The sequence below is a fragment of the Heteronotia binoei genome, unplaced genomic scaffold, assembly GCF_032191835.1.
Source record: "Heteronotia binoei isolate CCM8104 ecotype False Entrance Well unplaced genomic scaffold, APGP_CSIRO_Hbin_v1 ptg001192l, whole genome shotgun sequence".
NCBI lineage: Eukaryota > Metazoa > Chordata > Lepidosauria > Squamata > Gekkonidae > Heteronotia > Heteronotia binoei.
In genome coordinates, this window is record NW_026800200.1 from 121988 (window position 1) to 140848 (window position 18861).

An 18861-nucleotide genomic window follows, 5' to 3' on the forward strand; every position below is an offset into this window, starting at 1 on the left:
CCTCCCGCCATCTCCTCTTTTGCAATGCAGGGTTGCAGCAGGGACTTCCAGATCCAGGGGGGCCACCGGTCTGCTGATAGCCTTCATTCGTCCATCAGGTGTTTTCTCGTGTGGCAGACACACGAGAGATGGCCTTTTCAGTGGCAGCCCCACGGTTACGGAGCAACTTCCCTAGGGAGGTCTGCCTGGCCCCCATCACTTCGGGTCTTCAGGAGGAAGTTGAAGACTTTTTTAAATTTAGGAATGCATTTGACTGAAATTAGTTTTTGTTTATTGGCAGGCCTTCTTGGCGATTCTGAATTGCAGCCTTTTATGCGTTTTTTGAAATAATGGTTGTTTTTATTTATATTGGAAGCCACCTTCCACACTGTAGACTAATCAATGCTTTAGATATAAGCAGTGTCTGCTGTTTTCCATGCTTAAGATGAGTCCTGTGTGATGAAGGAGAATCTAGAAAGCGGGTGGTGAAAGAAGAGCAGAACTGGTGGTGAAAGAAGAGAATCTAGACATATGAACATATATGAACATATGAAGCTGCCTTCTACTGAATCAGACCTTTGGCCCATCAAAGTCAGTATTGTCTTCTCAGACTGGCAGCGGCTCTCCAGGGTCTCAAGCTGAGGTTTTTCACACCTATTTGCCTGGACCCTTTTTTGGAGATGCCAGGGATCAAACCTGGGACCTTCTGCTTCCCAAGCAGATGCTCTACCACTGAGCCACCGTCCCTCCCCAATCTAGACAATCTAGAAAGCTGGTGGTGAAAGAAGAGAATCTAGGAAATCTAGAAAGCTGGTGGTGAAAGAAGAGCCAGTTTGGTGTAGTGGTTAAGTGTGCAGACTCTTATCTGGGAGAACTGGGTTTGATTCCCCACTCCTCCACTTGCAGCTGCTGGAATGGCCTTGGGTCAGCCATAGCTCTCTTATCTGGGAGAACCGGGTTTGATTCCCCACTCCTCCACTTGCAGCTGCTGGAATGGCCTTGGGTCAGCCAGAGCTCTCTTATCTGGGAGAACCAGGTTTGATTCCACACTCCTCCACTTGCAGCTGCTGGAATGGCCTTGGGTCAGCCATAACTCTGGCAGAGGTTGTCCTTGAAAGGGCAGCTGCTGTGAGAGCCCTATCAGCCCCACCCACCTCATAGGGTGTCTGTTATGGGGGAGGAAGGGAAAGGAGATTGTGAGCTGCTCTCTGTCCTTGAAAGGGCAGCTGCTGTGAGAGCCTTCTCAGCCCAACCCACCTCACAGGGTGTCTGTTGTGGGGGAGGAAGGTAAAGGAGATTGTGAGCCACTCTGAGACTCTTCGGAGTGGAGGGCGGGATATAAATCCAATATCATCATCTACCTCACGGGGGTGTCTGTTGTGGGGGAGGAAGGGAAAGGAGATGGTGAGCCGCTCTGAGACTCTTCTGAGTGGAGGGTGGGATATAAATCCAATATCTTCATCTACCCCACAGGGTGTCTGTTGTTGGGGAGGAAGGGAAAGGAGATTGTGAGCCGCTCTGAGACTCTTCGGAGTGGAGGACGGGATATAAATCCAATATCTTCATCTACCTCACAGGGAGTCTGTTGTGGGGGAGGAAGGGAAAGGAGATTATGAGCCGCTCTGAGACTCTTCGGAGTGGAGGGCGGGATATAAATCCAATATCTTCATCTACCTCACAGGGAGTCTGTTGTGGGGGAGGAAGGGAAAGGAGATTATGAGCCGCTCTGAGACTCTTCGGAGTGAAGGGCGGGATATAAATCCAATATCTTCATCTACCTCATAGGGAGTCTGTTGTGGGGGAGGAAGGGAAAGGAGATTGTGATCCACTCTGAGACTCTTCGGAGTGGAGGGCGGGATATAAATCCAATATCTTCATCTACCTCACAGGGAGTCTGTTGTGGGGGAGGAAGGGAAAGGAGATTATGAGCCGCTCTGAGACTCTTCGGAGTGAAGGGCGGGATATAAATCCAATATCTTCATCTACCTCATAGGGAGTCTGTTGTGGGGGAGGAAGGGAAAGGAGATTGTGATCCACTCTGAGACTCTTCGGAGTGGAGGGCGGGATATAAATCCAATATCTTCATCTACCTCACAGGGTGTCTGTTGTGGGGGAGGAAGGAAAAGGAGATTGTGAGCCACTCTGAGACTCTTCGGAGTGGAGGGCGGGATATAAATCCAATATCTTCTTCTTCTTCTATATTTGGTACACAGGAACCAGCAAAACCACGCCACTTGCATGGGGTCAGCAGTAATTTTTTAAAAAATTAATAAGCAGGTCTCGGATTCAGCAGGAGCTCCTGAACCTTTCTGAGGGTTCCCCCTCTTCCTCCCCACCGACCTTGTCCACTGAATAGGAGGTGCAGCTGCAGAACAATCCCTGGATGAGGAGAGCAGGCAGCTAGCCAGCCCCCAGGGGCTTTGCCACACCCCCAGCAGCCTCCATTAACCCCTGGAGAAGCCCGCGCCACCCTTTTCCCACTTCTTATGTTAGCTTTGGCTTGCTGGCCTTTTGACTGTGTGGGTGTGTGGGGTGAGGAGAACAGCCTAGGAGAGCTCCAGGTGAGTAAGGCCTGCTTGGGCTGGCTGGATTTCTAGCCAGCCCAAGCAGGCCTCACTCGGCCGGGGCTCTCCTTTCTTGCATCAGATTGCTTTTGGCTGGTTGGGGGGCAGCATATGCTAATGAGCTCCACCACCTATTTGTCTACAAAACGACCCCTAGCAATAAGTATGAAGAGGCAAAGAGACGTGATAAGGAAGCGGCACTCCCAAGATCCCCCTCAGTGTGGTTTGCAAAAATGGCCAATAAGCCCCCCACATTTGCAAACCCCAGACGGATTCAAAAATGTGACAGAACAGCCACAAGAGAGGCTTTGGGAGCTGCACTGACGCGTGTATTTCAGAGGTCCCCAACCTTTTCGAGCCCGCGGGCACCTCTGGAACTCTGACAAATTGTGGTGGGTGCTCTCTCATAATGACTGCCATAGGAACTGTCCCCGGCCACAAAATGGCTGCCTCAGGAGTTGGAGCTAGCTACAAAACGGGTACCTCAGGAGGAGCTAGCTACAAAATGACTGCCGCAGAAAGTGTCCCCAGTCACAAAATGACTGCCTCAGGAGGAGGAGCTAGCTAAAAAATGGCTGCCTCAGGAAGAGCTAGCTACAAAATGACTGCCACAGGAAGTGTCCCCAGCTACAAAATGGCTGCCTCAGGAGGAGCTAGCTCCAAAATGACTGCCTCAGGAAGTGTCCCCAGCCACAAAATGGCTGCCTCAGGAGGAGTTAGCTACAAAGTGACTGCCTCAGGAAGTGTCCCCAGCCACAAAATGGCTGCCTCAGGAGGAGCTAGCTACAAAATGACTGCCACAGGAAGTGTCCCCAGCCACAAAATGACTGCCTCAGGAGAAGCTAGCTACAAAATGACTGCCTCAGGAAGTGTCCCCAGCCACAAAATGGCTGCCTCAGGAGGAGGAGGAGCTACAAAACAGCTGCCTCAGGAATAAGAGCTAGCTACAAAACGGCTGCCTCAGGAGGAGCTAGCTACAAAATGACTGCCGCAGGAAGTGTCCCCAGCTACAAAATGGCTACCTCAGGAGGAGGAGGAGCTAGCTACAAAACGGCTGCCTCAGGAAGAGGAGCTAGCTACAAAACGGCTGCCTCAGGAGGAGTTAGCTACAAAATAACTGCCGCAGGAAGTGTTCCCGGCCACAAAATGGCTGCCTCAGGAGGAGGAGCTAGCTACAAAATGGCTACCTCAGAAAGAGGAGCTAGCTACAGAACGGCTGCCTCAGGAGGAGCTAGCTACAAAATGACTGCTGCAGGAAGTGTTCCCGGCCACAAAATGGCTGCCTCAGGAGGAGAAGCTAGCTACAAAATGGCTGCCTCAGGAGGAGCTAGCTACAAAATGACTGCTACAAGAGGAGAAGCTAGCTACAAAATGACTGCCACAGTAAGTGTCCCCAGCCGCAAAATGGCTGCCTCAGGAGGAGCTAGCTACAAAATGGCCACCACAGCTGACATTCAGTCACACAATGAAAATCCCTGTGCTGGCAGCTGCTGCCAAGGTGGCTTTTTCAGCATCTGCACAGAAAATCAGATCTCCAGCAGCCACTCAGAAGCTTTCTAAAAACGCTTGGTGGGCACCAGGAGAGCTATTGGGCAATGCACTGGGGGCAGGCATGGAAGTACTGAAGACACCTAGAGGCGATGATTGGGTCCAGTCCCAGAAAACCCTTTTATTTGCTTACCTCCGTCGAGTAGCATCTTGACGCAAGGGTAGTCGTCGGCCAGCACAGCATAGTGCAGGGCTGTGCAGCCCCTGAAACTGGCTCGGTTGTTCAACCGGTTGTTGAAGTCGTCCTCCCGGGTGACCAGAACTGCAGGGGGAGCCAAAGGGGGAGAAACGCAGGTCATTGTCATGGAGTGACATGAAAGGGGACAAACAAACTTCATTTGGTGTTTTTAGGTGTGGAGGGACGACATCCGTGGAGGAGAGCGGGAGGGGAAATAAGTACCTGGGCCTACAAGGTGAGGTTCAGGACTCCCAAACAGTGTGCGATATAACTCCCCCCCCCCGAAAGAGAAAGAGTGGGGGTTCACAGAATCATAGAGTTGGAAGGCACCTCCAGGATCATCATAAGAACATAAGAGAAGAAGAAGAAGATATTGGATTTACATCCCGCCCTGCACTCCGAAGAGTCTCAGAGCGGCTCACAATCTCCTTTACCTTCCTCCCCCACAACAGACACCCTGTGAGGTGGGTGGGGCTGGAGAGGGCTCTCCCAGCAGATGCCCTTTCAAGGACAACCTCTGCCAGAGCTATGGCTGACCCAAGGCCATGCTAGCAGGTGCAAGTGGAGGAGTGGGGAATCAAACCCGGTTCTCCCAGATAAGGGTCCGCACACTTAACCACTACACCAAACTTGCTCTCCAAACTTGCTCCCTTGCCCTGTTGGATCAGGCCAATGGCCCATCCAGTCCAACACTCTATGTCACACAGTGGCCAAAAAAAACCTAGGCGCCATCAGGAGGTCCATCAGTGGGGCCAGGACACTAGAAGTCCTCCCACTGTGCCCCCCACCACAAGCACCAAGAATACAGAGCATCACTGCCCCAGACACACGTTGGACAAGGTCAATGGTCCATCCAGTCTAACACTGTGTGTCACGCAGTGGCCAAAAAAAACCCAGGTACCATCAGGAGGTTCACCAGTGGGGCCAGGACACCAGAAGCCCTCCCACTGTGCCCCCCCCCCCCCAGCACTAAGAATACAGAACATCATTTGCCCCAGACAGAGAGTTCCAACAATACTCTGTGGGTAATAGCCACTGATGGATCTCTGCTCCATATGTTCATCCAATCCCCTCTTGAACCTGGCTATGCTTGCAGCCGCAACCACCTCCTGTGGCAGTGAATTCCACGTGTTAATCACCCTGTGGGTGAAGAAGTACTTCCTTTTATCTGTTCTAACCCGACTGCTCGGCAATTTCATGGAGTATTGAGCAATATCAAAGAGGCTGAGGCCTTCCCCTGAGAAGAACTTCAGAAGAGCCCTGCTGGGTCAGACCAGGGAGGGTCCATCTAGTCCAGCCTCCTGTCTCACACAATGGCCAGAAAGTCCCTCTGGAGGGCCAACAACAGGGCAGAGAGGCCGAGGCCTTCCCCTGAGAAGAACCTCAGAAGAGCCCTGCTGGGTCAGACCAGGAGGGTCCATCTAGTCCAGCCTCCTGTCTCACACAGTGGGCAACCAGATCCTCTGGAGAGCCAACAACAGGGCAGAGAGGCTGAGGCCTTCCCCTGGGAAGAACCTCAGAAGAGCCCTGCTGGGTCAGACCAGGGAGGGTCGATTTAGTCCAGCTTCCTGTCTCACACAGTGGCCAGCCAGTTCCTCTGGAGGGCCAACCACAGGGCTCTCTACGATTATGACACCACATCTTATTGCACTACAAAGATTAAGAATTTAACTGAGGGAGAAGCTTTCATTGTTGCTGACTCACTTTCTCAGATGCTCCGTGATCCCTTCTGCCCTAATTCATTCATTAACCTTTAACATGCCAGGAGATTTCCGCTTGCTTTGGCAGCTATAGATCTCTGCCTTGTAATAGATTGATGAGCTGGCATTATCATGCTGAATTGCAACTACGAAAGCCACGTTCCTGGTTCTCCCAACTATAAAGGAAAACCGGAAAGCATGACTGGGAAGCAAACAGTAGAAGTGCCCCAGTTTAAAAGAGTGGGGGTTCACAGAATCATAGCGTTGGAAGGCACCTCCAGTGTATATGTTTCTGCTGTTTTTCCAAGGCAGAACCCAGGGTCAGGGTGCTTTCAGATTAGAAAAGAGATAATGGGGTGGAGGGGACATGATAGAGGTTTATAAAATTATGCATGGGGAGGATAGAGATAAATTATTCCCCCTCTCCCAAAATAGAAGAAGTCTGCAGATTTATACCCCATCCTTCTCTCTGAATCAGAGTCTCAGAGTGGCTGACAATCTCCTTTATCTCCTTCCCCCACAACAGACAACCTGGGAGGTGGGTGGTGCTGAGAGAGCTCTCCCAGAAGCTGCCCTTTCAATGACAACTCCCAGGAGAGCTCTGGCTGACCCAAGGCCATGCCAGCAGGTGCAAGCGGAGGAGTGGGGAATCAAACCCAGTTCTCCCAGATAAGAGAGCTCTGGTTGACCTAAGGCCATTCCAGCAGCTGCAAGTGGAGGAGTGGGGAATCAAACCCGGTTCTCCCAGATAAGAGAGCTCTGGTTGACCAAAGGCCATTCCAGCAGCTGCAAGTGGAGGAGTGAGGAATCAAACCCGGTTCTCCCAGATAAGAGAGCTTTGGCTGACCCAAGGCCATTCCAGCAGCTGCAAGTGGAGGAGTGGGAAATCAAACCCGGATCTCCCAGATAAGAGAGCTCTGGCTGACCAAAGGCCATTCCAGCAGCTGCAAGTGGAGGAGTGAGGAATCAAACCCGGTTCTCCCAGATAAGAGAGCTCTGGCTGACCCAAGGCCATTCCAGCAGCTGCAAGTGGAGGAGTGGGGAATCAAACCCGGTTCTCCCAGATAAGAGAGCTCTGGTTGACCAAAGGCCATTCCAGCAGCTGCAAGTGGAGGAGTGAGGAATCAAACCCGGTTCTCCCAGATAAGAGAGCTTTGGCTGACCCAAGGCCATTCCAGCAGCTGCAAGTGGAGGAGTGGGAAATCAAACCCGGTTCTCCCAGATAAGAGAGCTCTGGCTGACCAAAGGCCATTCCAGCAGCTGCAAGTGGAGGAGTGAGGAATCAAACCCGGTTCTTCCAGATAAGAGAACTCTGGCTGACCCAAGGCCATTCCAGCAGCTGCAAGTGGAGGAGTGGGGAATCAAGCCGGGTTCTCCCAGATAAGAGAGCTCTGGCTGACCCAAGGCCATTCCAGCAGCTGCAAGTGGAGGAGTGGGGAATCCAACCCGGTTCTCCCAGATAAGAGAGCTCTGGCTGACCCAAGGCCATTCCAGCAGCTGCAAGTGGAGGAGTGGGGAATCCAACCCGGTTCTCCCAGATAAGAGAGCTCTGGCTGACCCAAGGCCATTCCAGCAGCTGCAAGTGGAGGAGTGGGGAATCAAACCTGGTTCTCTCAGATAAGAGAGCTATGGCTGACCCAAGGCCATGCCAGCAGGTGCAAGTGGAGGAGTGGGGAATCAAACCCGGTTCTCCCATATTAGATAGCTCTGGCTGACCCAAGGCCAGCAGGTGCAAGTGGAGGAGTGGGGAATCAAACCCGGTTCTCCCAGATAAGAGAGCTATGGCTGACCCAAGGCCATTCCAGCAGGTGCAAGTGGAGGAGTGAGGAATCAAACCCAGTTCTCCCAGATAAGAGAGCTCTGGCTGACCCAAGGCCATTCCAGCAGCTACAAGTGGAGGAGTGGGGAATCAAACCTGGTTCTCCCAGATAAGAGAGCTATGGCGGACCCAAGGCCATGCCAGCAGGTGCACGTGGAGGAGTGGGGAATCAAACCCGGTTCTCCCAGATAAGAGTCCGTGCACTTAAGTGCTACACCAGGCTGGCTATCTTAATGGACGGTAGAATCAGGATGGACAAAATCCTTCTTTATAAAGTGAGTGACTAAAATGTGGAATCCGCTGCCAGAGAATGTAGTGATGGCGAAAGGAATAAAGAGCTTCAACAGAGACGAGAGAGAGTCACAGAGGAGAGGTCTATCTATGGTGACTCACCACGGGGACTAAAAGGAACCTCCACATCCAGAGACAGTCAACCTCTGAGTCCTGGTGCAAGGTAGCAACATCAGGGGAAGGCCTCGGCCTCCCAGCTCTGGGATTCAGAGGCTTAGAGTCTCTGACTGTGGAGGTTCCCCTCAGTCACCACGGCTGGTAGTCACTCACAAATGCACTCTCCATGAAACTATCTAATCCCCTTTCTAAGCTGTTCCGTGGCCTACATCCCCTTGCAGCGAATTCCAGATTTCAATCACTCTCTGTGCAAAGAAGCTATTTCCTTTTGTACCTCCTGAACGTACTGCCCACCGGCTTCGTTGGATGCCTTCGAGTTCCAGTATTTTGGGAGACGGGAGAAAAACTCCTCTGTCAAATCTCTCCATCCCCCGCGCATAATTTTAGGAAACTCTACCATGTCCCTCCTTCGTCGTCTCTTCTCCAAACTGAACAGTCAACTTCAAGAGAGGATTGGATGAACATCTGGAGCAGAGGTCCATCGGTGGCTCTTAGCCACAGCGTATTGTTGGAACTCTCTGTCTGCGGCAGTGATGCTGTCTTCTGGGTGCTTGGGGGAGGGCACAGTGGGAGGGCTTACATAAGAGAAGCCATTTCGGGTCAGGCCAAAGGCTCATCCAGCCCAACACTCTGTGTCACACAGTGGCAAAAAAAACCAGGCGCCATCAGGAGGTCCATCAGTGGGGCCAGGGCACTAGAAGCCCTCCCACTGTGCCCCCCCCCAAGCACCAAGAAGACAGAGCATCACTGCCCCAAACAGAGAGTTCCAACGATAAACTGTGGCTAATAGCCACTAATGGATCTCTGTTCCAGATATTTATCTCATCCCCCCTTGAAGCTATGCTTGCAGCCGTCACCACCTCCTGTGGAAGTGAATTCCACGTATTATTCACCCTCTGGGTGTAGAAGGACTTCCTTTCATCCATTCTAACCCGACTGCTTGGCAATTTCATTGAATGCCCACAAGTTCTCGTATTGTGAGAAAGGAAGAAAAGTCCTTCTTTCTCTACCTTCTCTATCCCATGCATAATCTTGTAAACCTCTATCATGTCACCCCTCAGACTTCTAGTGTCCTGTCCCCACTGATGGACCTCCTGATGGCACCAGGGTTTTTTTGGCCCCTATGTGACACAGAGTGTTGGACTGGATGGGCCATTAGCCTGATCCAACATGGCTTCCCTTATGTTCTTATGTCTGGGGCAGTGATGCTCTGTATTCTTGGTGCTTGGGGGGGGGGGCACAGTGGGAGGTCTTCTAGTGTCCTGGCCCCACTGATGGATCTCCTGATGGCACCAGGGTGTTTCTGGCCCCTGTGTGACACAGAGTGTTGGACTGGATGGGCCACTGGCCTGATCCAACATGGCTTCTCTTATGTTCTTATGTCTGGGGCAGTGATGCTCTATATTCTTGGTGCTTGGGGGGGGGCACAGTGGGAGGTCTTTTAGTGTCCTGGCCCCACTGATGGACCTTCTGATGGCACCAGGGTTTTTTTGGCCCCTGTATGACACAGTGTGTTGGACTGGATGGGCCATTGGCCTGATCCAACATAGCTTCTCTTATCTTCTTATGTGACACAGTGTGTTGGACTGGATGGGCCATTGGCCTGATCCAGCAGGGCTTCTCTTATGTTCTTATGTGACACAGAGTGTTGGACTGGAGGGGCCATTGGCCTGATCCAACAGGGCTTTTCTTATGTGACACAGAGTGTTTGACTGGAGGGGCCACTGGCATGATCCAACAGGGCTTTTCTTATGTTCTCATGCCTGGGTCAAGTGATGCTCTGTATTCTTGGTGCTTGGGGGGCACAGTGGGAGGTCTTCTAGTGTCCTGGCCCCAGTGATGGACCTCCTGATGGCACCAGGGTTTTTTTGGCCCCTGTGTGACACAGAGTGTTGGACTGGAGGGGCCACTGGCCTGATCCAACATGGCTTCTCTTATGTTTTCATGCACCAGGGGTTTTTTGGCCCCTGTGTGACACAGAGTGTTGGACTTGCTCTCTTTTACATTTAAGTGTTTCAATTTGGGGAGGGGGTTTCTCTGATCAGAGGGCAGCCAGAATGCCACTGCTCAGTTAAACGTATACGATTGCTTGGAAATCGTGTCAACACTGCAAAAACAACACAAATTTAAATTACTAGATGAGGCAAGCAATGATATGTAAGAATTTCAAGTGCTGTCAGTTCTCATGCAAATTACTGCACCTTGGGTGGCTTTTGGAGGAGACTTTTAAACCGCATGAAAACTTCTACAATTTAAGTTTGAAACGCCTGTAGAGAAAAGAATGGATCAAAACCAGTGTCGAGAAGAACGTTGCAGCAGCAGCTCTGAAACAAGTGTAGATGCTTCGGGCAGCAACCATGCAAAACAGTTGTGAGCACATTAGGTAATGTAAAAGGTGAGCTTCCAATGCGGTGATAGAGAGTCACAAACTGTCAGTGTAAAAACATCCTACTTCAAGAAGAGAGCGGCTGTTAGCAAACCCCGGAAATAGCAATTGAGTTTGGCTCCTTAGCAGCCAACCACAGCTATCCGGCCTTCCTGCAACAGCCCCCGGATTCCCCAAAAAAGCAAGCTCCGATTGGAGTCAAATCTAAAATATCGTAATTAAAAGCCGGTCCCTTCCTGAGCTGGGATCGCCGTTAACGGACCTCGGAACTGAGAGAAGCAGGGATCGGGCGTGACGACCCTACCCTCTTTCCCAGCTCTCGGTTTCCCCCTCCGCCCCGCTGTGGGTGGCGGTGCGGGGAAGGACGGCAGGGTGGAGGAGAGGTGCATATGTATATTTATTTATTACCCTCCTTTGCCTACCCGGGGAGGGGCAGGATAATCAAGTGGTTGATGTCAGGGAAGATGAATCTGAGATACTAGAGAGCACCGCAGTAAAAAGATTAAAGTGTTATTATTGTTGGGTTGCTTTTTCCCCATGGTCCACCATGACAGCCCGGCCATCATCCGTAAAAAATGTCTCTGCGAGAGATAATCATCGGAAACTCAATAAAGCGTCAAGGGGAGCCTAGCCTGCCATCAATCACCGGCAGCCTGGAATTTTTCAGCTCTCCGTCTCCCCTCCCTGCCATCCATACAAATGTCTGTAATATATTTCGCGTGGCATGCGTCGCGGTGGCGGCGGCGGGCGGCTCCCCCCTCCCTCCCTCCCTCCCCGATTCGGATGTTTTTATGAAAAAAAATATTTATACACAAAATATGCAAATCGTTAAAAAGAAGGGAAAAAAACAACCTCGCAAAACAAAGGCCGTTTTTCTCTCGCGCGTGCACGATTCCCCCCCTTGATCTTTTTTTTTTTTTTAAAGGCAACTGAATTTATTCTTTTTAATAAAACATGTCAACCGAAAAGGGGGGGGGGAAATATTAATGCAACTTCTTTCTGAGTGGCTTCTTTTTCCTCCACTCCAGCCGCTCCTCCCTCCTCTGCCCAAATATCGAGGGGGCAGCACGCAGAAGGGGGGGGGGGATTAACTTTATGGGTTGATTTATTTTTGTCTTAAATAAAGTCTAGCGACCTGTATTATCAACCGCCTGCCGTCTTTTTTAAAGGCCCGTTGTGTAGATTTTTGCACTGGGGGCCAAGCAGAGGTCTGTCCCACACGATATCCACGTGCCACCTGGCTTGCCAACTGGCGTTCCCTCGGAGCTGAGTTAGTGTGAGCTAGCTCACAGTGTTTTAGCCTCCGGAGCACACGTTTTCATCTCAGCACAGGGAAAATGGCCCCAGAGCGAACTAATTTATGCAGGAGCTCGCGACTTGAATGCCAGTGGCTCACAAAGCAGAACTTTTGCTCACAAGACTCCGGAGCTTAGAGGCAGTCTTGTTGCCAACTCATGCAGTGGCAACGGGAGATGCTGACCTTTTCTTTCCCCTCCTCCTGCCTGCTTACGAAGCTCCTCTGTTGACCCCGAGTTTGCTTTCGTCAGTTCAACCTTCACCAGTATGTCCCAAACAGGCATTTGGAAGAACGACTGCTGTGCAGACTGCTGTAAAGTCTGGACTTTATCTTGCTGTTTGGGTGCCGAAGATACTTGCTGCTGAAACTGGGAAGGGTAGCCTGGAAGGAGCTATTTTTTTTCCTTCCTTCCTTCCTTCCTTCCTTCCTTCCTTCCTTCCTTCCTTCCTTCCTTCCTCCCTTCCCTTCCTCAAATATCTGACATTTTTCCTTCCTTCCTCCGTCCCTTCCACCAGAATGTTTTAACTGTTTTAATGGTTTTAATAATGGAATGTGAACTGAACATATGAAGCTGCCTTCTACTGAATCAGACCCTCGGTCCATCAAGTCAGTATTTTCTACTCAGACTGGCAGCGGCTCTCCAGGGTCTCACGCTGAGGTTTTTCACACCTATTTGCCTGGACCCTTTTGAGTTGGAGATGCCAGGGATCGAACCGGGGACCTTCTGCTTACTAAGCAAATGCTCTATCACTGAGCCATCGTCCCTCCCCTGTTCTGTTTTTATGTGTTGTGAGTCGCACTGAGCCTGCTCCAGCAGACAGAGTGGGATATAAATCTAATAAACTTAAACTTCCTTCTTTCCTTCCCGCCCTCAAATATCTGACATTTTTCCTTCCTTCCTTCCCTCATTCCTTCATGTTTTGCAGCTCTCAAAATCTGATGTTCATTTCTTGTGGCTCTCAAACATCTGATGTGTATCCTATGCGGCTCTTACATGAAGAAAGTTTGGCCACACCGATACAGAATAAAAACAGCATATCACTAAATTATAACACACAGATGGTGCCCCACAAGGGTTGCCAATCCCCAGGTGGGGGCAGGGGATCCCCTGGTTTGCATACGGAAGCTTCACGTGGTCGGGTGATTCCTGAGTCAAGGCCCTCGGCCACCGAATCTGGCTAGGATTTGAATGAACGATTGCACGGCATAAATAAACAACGTAAGAAAAGCCATGTTGGATGGGGCCAATGGCCCCTCCAGTCCAACACTCTGTGTCACACAGGGGCCAAAAAACCCAGATGCCATCAGGAGGTCCATCAGTGGGGCCAGGACACTAAAAGCCCTCCCACCGTTGCCCCCCGTCCCAAGCACCAAGAATACAGAGCATCACTGCTTCAGACATAAGAACATAAGAAAAGCCATGTTGGATCATGCCAATGGCCCATCCTGTCCAACACTCTGTGTCACACAGTGGCCAAAGCTCAGGGGCCCTCAGGAGGTCCACCAGTGGGGCCAGGACACTAGAAGGCCTCCCACTGTGCCCCCCCCCAAGCACCCAGACATAAGAACAAAAGAGCAGCCATGTTGGATCATGCCAATGGCCCATCCTGTCCAACACTCTGTGTCAAACAGTGGCCAAAGCTCAGGGGCCCTCAGGAGGTCCATCAGTGGGGCCAGGACACTAGAAGCCCTCTCACTGTTGCCACCCCCCACCCCCCCCGCTAGCACCAAGAATACAGAGCATCACTGCCCCACACAGAGACTTCCAATGATACGCTGTGGCTAACAGCCACTGATGGAACTCTACTCCAGATGTTTATCCAATCCCCTCTTGAAGCTGTCTATGCTTGCAGCCGCCACCACCTCCTGTGGCAGTGAATTCCACATGCTGATCACCCTTTGGGTGAAGAAGTACCTCCTTCTATCCGTTCTAACCCGACTGCTCAGCAATTTAAGGCAGGTTCTGAAGAAGAGAGATCCTCTCAGCACGGGATCTTAGGGGAAGAAGAGAGAGCAACTCACGGACCCAAAAACCAGGGCAGACAACTTCACTACCTTCCAGAGAATGCAGCCCCTTTTCTTTGGCAGTTTCGTAGACGCTGCTGAACTCGTCTCCCAGGTTCGGGTCAGCACCAGCCGCGAGCAGAAGATTCAGCGTGCTGTTGGCAAAAGCATAAAAGAAGAGCGATTGGATGTGAGTCGCCAGCGGTGAAGGAAAAAGCCTTTCAAACACAAGCGCTCGGGGAAAGAGTTTTCAATAGTTTGCTAATTCTGAATTATTTTTATACACTTTCTAAGGATTTTATGTTTTGCTTTGTGAGCTGCCTCCACTGGGTTTTCCAGAGGGGCGGCACAGAAATTTCCTAAATACATAATAGGGAGCTATAAGATTTTAGAATCACAGAATTAGAAGGGACCTCCAAGGTCATCTATTCCAACCCCATCCAACCCCCTCCAAGGTCATCTATTCCAATGCAGGAAACTCACAAACACCTCCCCCTAAATTCACAGGATCTTCATCGCTGTCAGGTGGCCATCTAGCCTCTGTTGAAAAACCTCCAAGGAAGGAGGATTATAGAATCCTAGAGTCTGAAGGGACCTCCAGGGTCATCTAGTCCAACCCCCTGCACAATGCAGGAAACTCACAAACACCTCCCCCTAAATTCACAGGATCTTCATTGCTGTCAGATGGCCACCTAGCCTCTGTTTAAAAACCTCCATGGAAGGAGAATTATAGAATCCTAGAGTTGGAAGGGACCTCCAGGGTCATCTAGTCCAACCCCCTGCCCAATGCAAGAAACTCACAAACACCTCCCCCTAAATTCACAGGATCTTCATCGCTGTCAGGTGGCCATCTAGCCTCTGTTGAAAAACCTCCAAGGAAGGAGGATTATAGAATCCTAGAGTCTGAAGGGACCTCCAGGGTCATCTAGTCCAACCCCCTGCACAATGCAGGAAACTCACAAACACCTCCCCCTAAATTCACAGGATCCTCATTGCTGTCAGATGGCCATCTAGCCTCTATTGAAAAACCTCCAAGGAAGGAAAGCCCACCGCCTCCCAAGGAGGAAGCCTGTTCCACTGAGGAATCGCTCTAACGATCAGGAAGTTCTTCCTCAGCCTCCCATCCTTCCGAGGTTGGTAAAATGAGTCCCCAGCTTGCTGGGGGGAAAGTGTAAAAGACTGGGGAAGGCAAGGGCAAACCACCTCGTAAAAAGTCTGCCGTGAAAACGTTGTGAAAGCAACGTCACCCCAGAGTCGGAAACGACTGGTGCTTGCATAGGGGACCTTTCCTTTCCTTTCAGCTTCAACCACCCATGAGCATGCAGGTGTCAAAAATCTTGCCTGCAATCAGAGGGTTTTGAGACAGCGATTTCAGATATGTCAGGTCCAATCTGTGCCCGCCCCCCCCCCAGTATTTTTTAAGAAATATATTTATATCCCGCCCTCCCCTATCGGGCTCACGGCGGCTAACAACAGTTAAAATACATAACGTTAAAATAAACTACAGTAAAATCATTACAATTAATTGTACACATACAATACGTTTGAGCCTGTCTCGGCCGGGAGGGCAGGATACAAATTGAATGAATTAATAAACAAACAAACAAACAAACATTTGCCGTTTCAATCCTAAACTGGCTGTATTATGACCCTCTATTTATGTATTATGTTTATGAGATATTTTTAATTTGTTGTGTTTAACTGGATATGTCTTATTTATTGTTATTGCAAATGTTTTCATGTCGCAAGCTTCCCTGAGCCAACCTTGCGGGAGAGGGCGGGGTGTAAATCACAAATTACATTAAGTTAAAATCCAAGATGGCGCCAACATTATTGGTTCGCATTTCACGTTGCATACGACGTTGTTAAACAACGACGTTAATTAAACAAACAAACAAACATTTGCCGTTTCGGTCCTAAACTGGCAGTATTATTGTTGAAGTTATGACCCTCTATTTATGTATTATGTTTATGAGATGTTTCTAATTTGTTGTGTTTAACTGGATATGTCTTATTTATTGTTATTGCAAATGTTTTAATGTCGCAAGCTAACCTGAGCCAACCTTGCGGGAGAGGGCGGGGTGTAAATCGCAAATTAAATTAAGTTAAAATCCAAGATGGCGCCAACATTATCGGTTCGCATTTCACGTTGCATACGGCGTTGTTAAACATGGTTTAAAACTCTTAATTTGTACTGGGATGGGTTTCGGCATCAATGTTGCGGTATAACGGTTGCTACCCCGTTAAGTTGTTAAAAGCGAACTTAAAACAGATCTCAAAGATTTCAGGTTTTCACGGCTGGTAACATCATTAGGGTTTGTAGAATCTTTCGGGCTCAAGTGCCGTGTTCTACTGGAGAAAGTTTTCTTTCCAGACGTTTCTGTGCATTGTGCCACTCAATGCACATCAGCCAAGAAGGTCAGAGCGCCTGCTCCGGCTGCAACGCCACTGAGGATGTTCTCCGCAGCTGAGAACGAAACGTCTGGAAGGAAAACTTTCTCCAGTAGAACACGGCACTTGAGCCCGAAAGATTCTACAAACCCTAATTAAAACAGTTCTGTTTTGCAGGCCCTGTGGAATTGTGTCCAGTCCCGCAGGGCCCTGATATTTTCGGGGAGAGCATTCCAGAAGGCAGGGGCTGCCAACGAAAAAACTCTAGTTCTGGTGGTAGCCAACTGAGCATCTTTTGTCCTGGGGATCACAAGATGATTTTGGGTACTTGATCTTAGTGCTCTCTGGGGCTCATATGGGGAGAGGCGGTCCCAGAAGTAAGCAGGTTTCTGGCCATGATATGATAAGCAAGCAACCATAATATCCTTCCAGAAGCTGCAAGGAACAACCACAAATTCGCTTTACTCTGCTCTGGTAAGACCTCACCTGGAGTACTGTGTTCAGCTTTGGGCACCACATTTTAAGAAGGATATAGACAAGCTGGAACGGGTCCAGAGGAGGGCGACAAAGATGGTGAGGGGTCTGGAGACCAAGTCCTATGAGAAAAGGTTGAAGGAGCTGGGGATGTTTAGCCTGGAGAGGAGGCGGCTGAGAGGTGATAGGATCACCATCTTCAAGTACCTGAAGGGCTGTCCTATAGACGATGGTGTGAAATTGTTTTGGTCTGGAGACCAAGTCCAATGAGGAAAGGTTGAAGGAGCTGGGGATGTTTAGCCTGGAGAGGAGGAGACTGAGAGGTGATAGGATCACCATCTTCAAGTACTTGAAGGGCCGTCATATAGAGGATGGGGTGGAATTGTTTTGGTCTGGAGACCCAGTCCTATGAGGAAAGGTTGAAGGAGATGGGGATGTTTAGCCTGGAGAGGAGGCAGCTGAGAGGTGATAGGATCACCATCTTCAAGGACTTGAAGGGCTGTCCTAGAGAGGATGGGGTAGAATTGTTTTGGTCTGGAGACCCAGTCCTATGAGGAAAGGTTGAAGGAGATGGGGATGTTTAGCCTGGAGAGAAGACGGCTGAGAGGTGATAGGATCACCAAGGACTTGAACGGCTGTCCTGTAGAGGATGAGGGGTCTGGAGACCAAGTCCTATGAGGAAAGGTTGAAGGAGCTGGGCATGTTTAGCCTGGAGAGGAGGCGGCTGAGAGGTGATAGGATCACCATCTTCAAGTCCTTGAAGGGCTGTCCTATAGAGGATGAGGGGTTTGGAGACCAAGTCCTATGAGGAAAGGTTGAAGGAGCTGGGGATGTTTAGCCTGGAGAGGAGGCGGCTGAGAGGTGATAGGATCACCATCTTCAAGTCCTTGAAGGGCTGTCCTAGAGAGGGATGAGGGGTTTGGAGACCAAGTCCTATGAGGAAAGGTTGAAGGAGCTGGGGATGTTTAGCCTGGAGAGGAGGAGGCTGAGAGGTGATAGGATCACCATCTTCAAGTACTTGAAGGGCCGTCATATAGAGGATGGGGTGGAATTGTTTTCTGTGGCCCCGGAAGGTAGGACCAGAACCAATGGGCTTCCGGGTCAACATGAGGAAGAACTTCCTGACTGTTAGAGCGGTTCCTCAGTGGAACAGGCTTCCTCGGGAGGTGGTGGGCTCTCCTTCCTTGGAGGTTTTTCAACAGAGGCTAGAGGGCCATCTGACAGCAATGTGGATCCTGTGAATTTAGGGGGAGGTGTTTGTGAGTTTCCTGCATCGCACAAGGGGTGGGACTAGATGACCCTGGAGCTCCCTTCCAACTCTATGATTCTAAATTCACGTCCCGTAGCACCCTAGAGACCAACAAGATTTTGGGGGCATAAGCTCCCTAAGATTCCAGAGATACCAAGGATTAACTGTGTTTCTCAAGCAGTGCATCTCCAGCTGTTCGCAATGGTAGTGAAGCAGCCTCACCATCATACGGCCATCGATGGAGTCTGCTCCAAGCCACTCCTTTCTCTCGAGGACCGGCTTCAGGATATTTGGGGATCAGTCCCCCAGTAGAAATAGGCTATTTCCAGAAATGGTGAAACCACGGAGGGGAATGGAAATTTTTTTAGGGGGGAAACAGCAAGATACGCTTTACATTTTCACCCAGCCTAAACTTATTTTTTCCATTTAAGCAACATAAAATGCATCATTTATAATTTAGTTGCCATATAAAACTGAACTGTTTGGCATATTTATGAAATGTGGAGGCTATAAACCTCCTACTTTCCTGTAAGCAACACTGCAAATGCAGCCAACGCTAAAGAATCTGGAGAACACTGCAACTCACTGCTCCCTATAATGCCTTGGAACATCTGTCTTGGCGTCTGCCACCTCAGAGGGAGGGGAAAAAGAATCGTCACGATTCTGTGATAAGGAACGAAGCATGTTATGGGAAACAGAAACCGTCTCTGACACATGTAACAGGACTAGCAGTATATCTGAGAAACCAACTTAATCTTTAACTTAAGGAGGGGCCGCAGCTCAGTGGCGGAGCCTCTGCCTGGCATGCAGAAGGTCCCAGGTTCAGTCCCCGGCATCTCCAGTTAAAGGGACCAGGAAGGAGAT

The 18861-nt window shown here is 50.1% G+C and overlaps 1 protein-coding gene across 1 annotated transcript in view; it reads right to left on the bottom strand.

Moving 5' to 3' along the window:
• The window catches only part of LOC132590929 (mitochondrial disaggregase-like), a 137564-nt gene extending 119342 nt beyond the window's left edge, over positions 1-18222 (bottom strand). Inside the window, exons 1-3 of the mRNA XM_060263842.1 lie at positions 18152-18222; positions 13935-14038; positions 4225-4353 (exon numbers count right to left, since the gene is read on the bottom strand). Coding sequence (XP_060119825.1) covers positions 4225-4353; positions 13935-14038; positions 18152-18222 — 304 coding nt within the window. The remainder of the gene's footprint in view (positions 1-4224; positions 4354-13934; positions 14039-18151) is intronic.
• Positions 18223-18861: the final 639 nt, after the last annotated feature.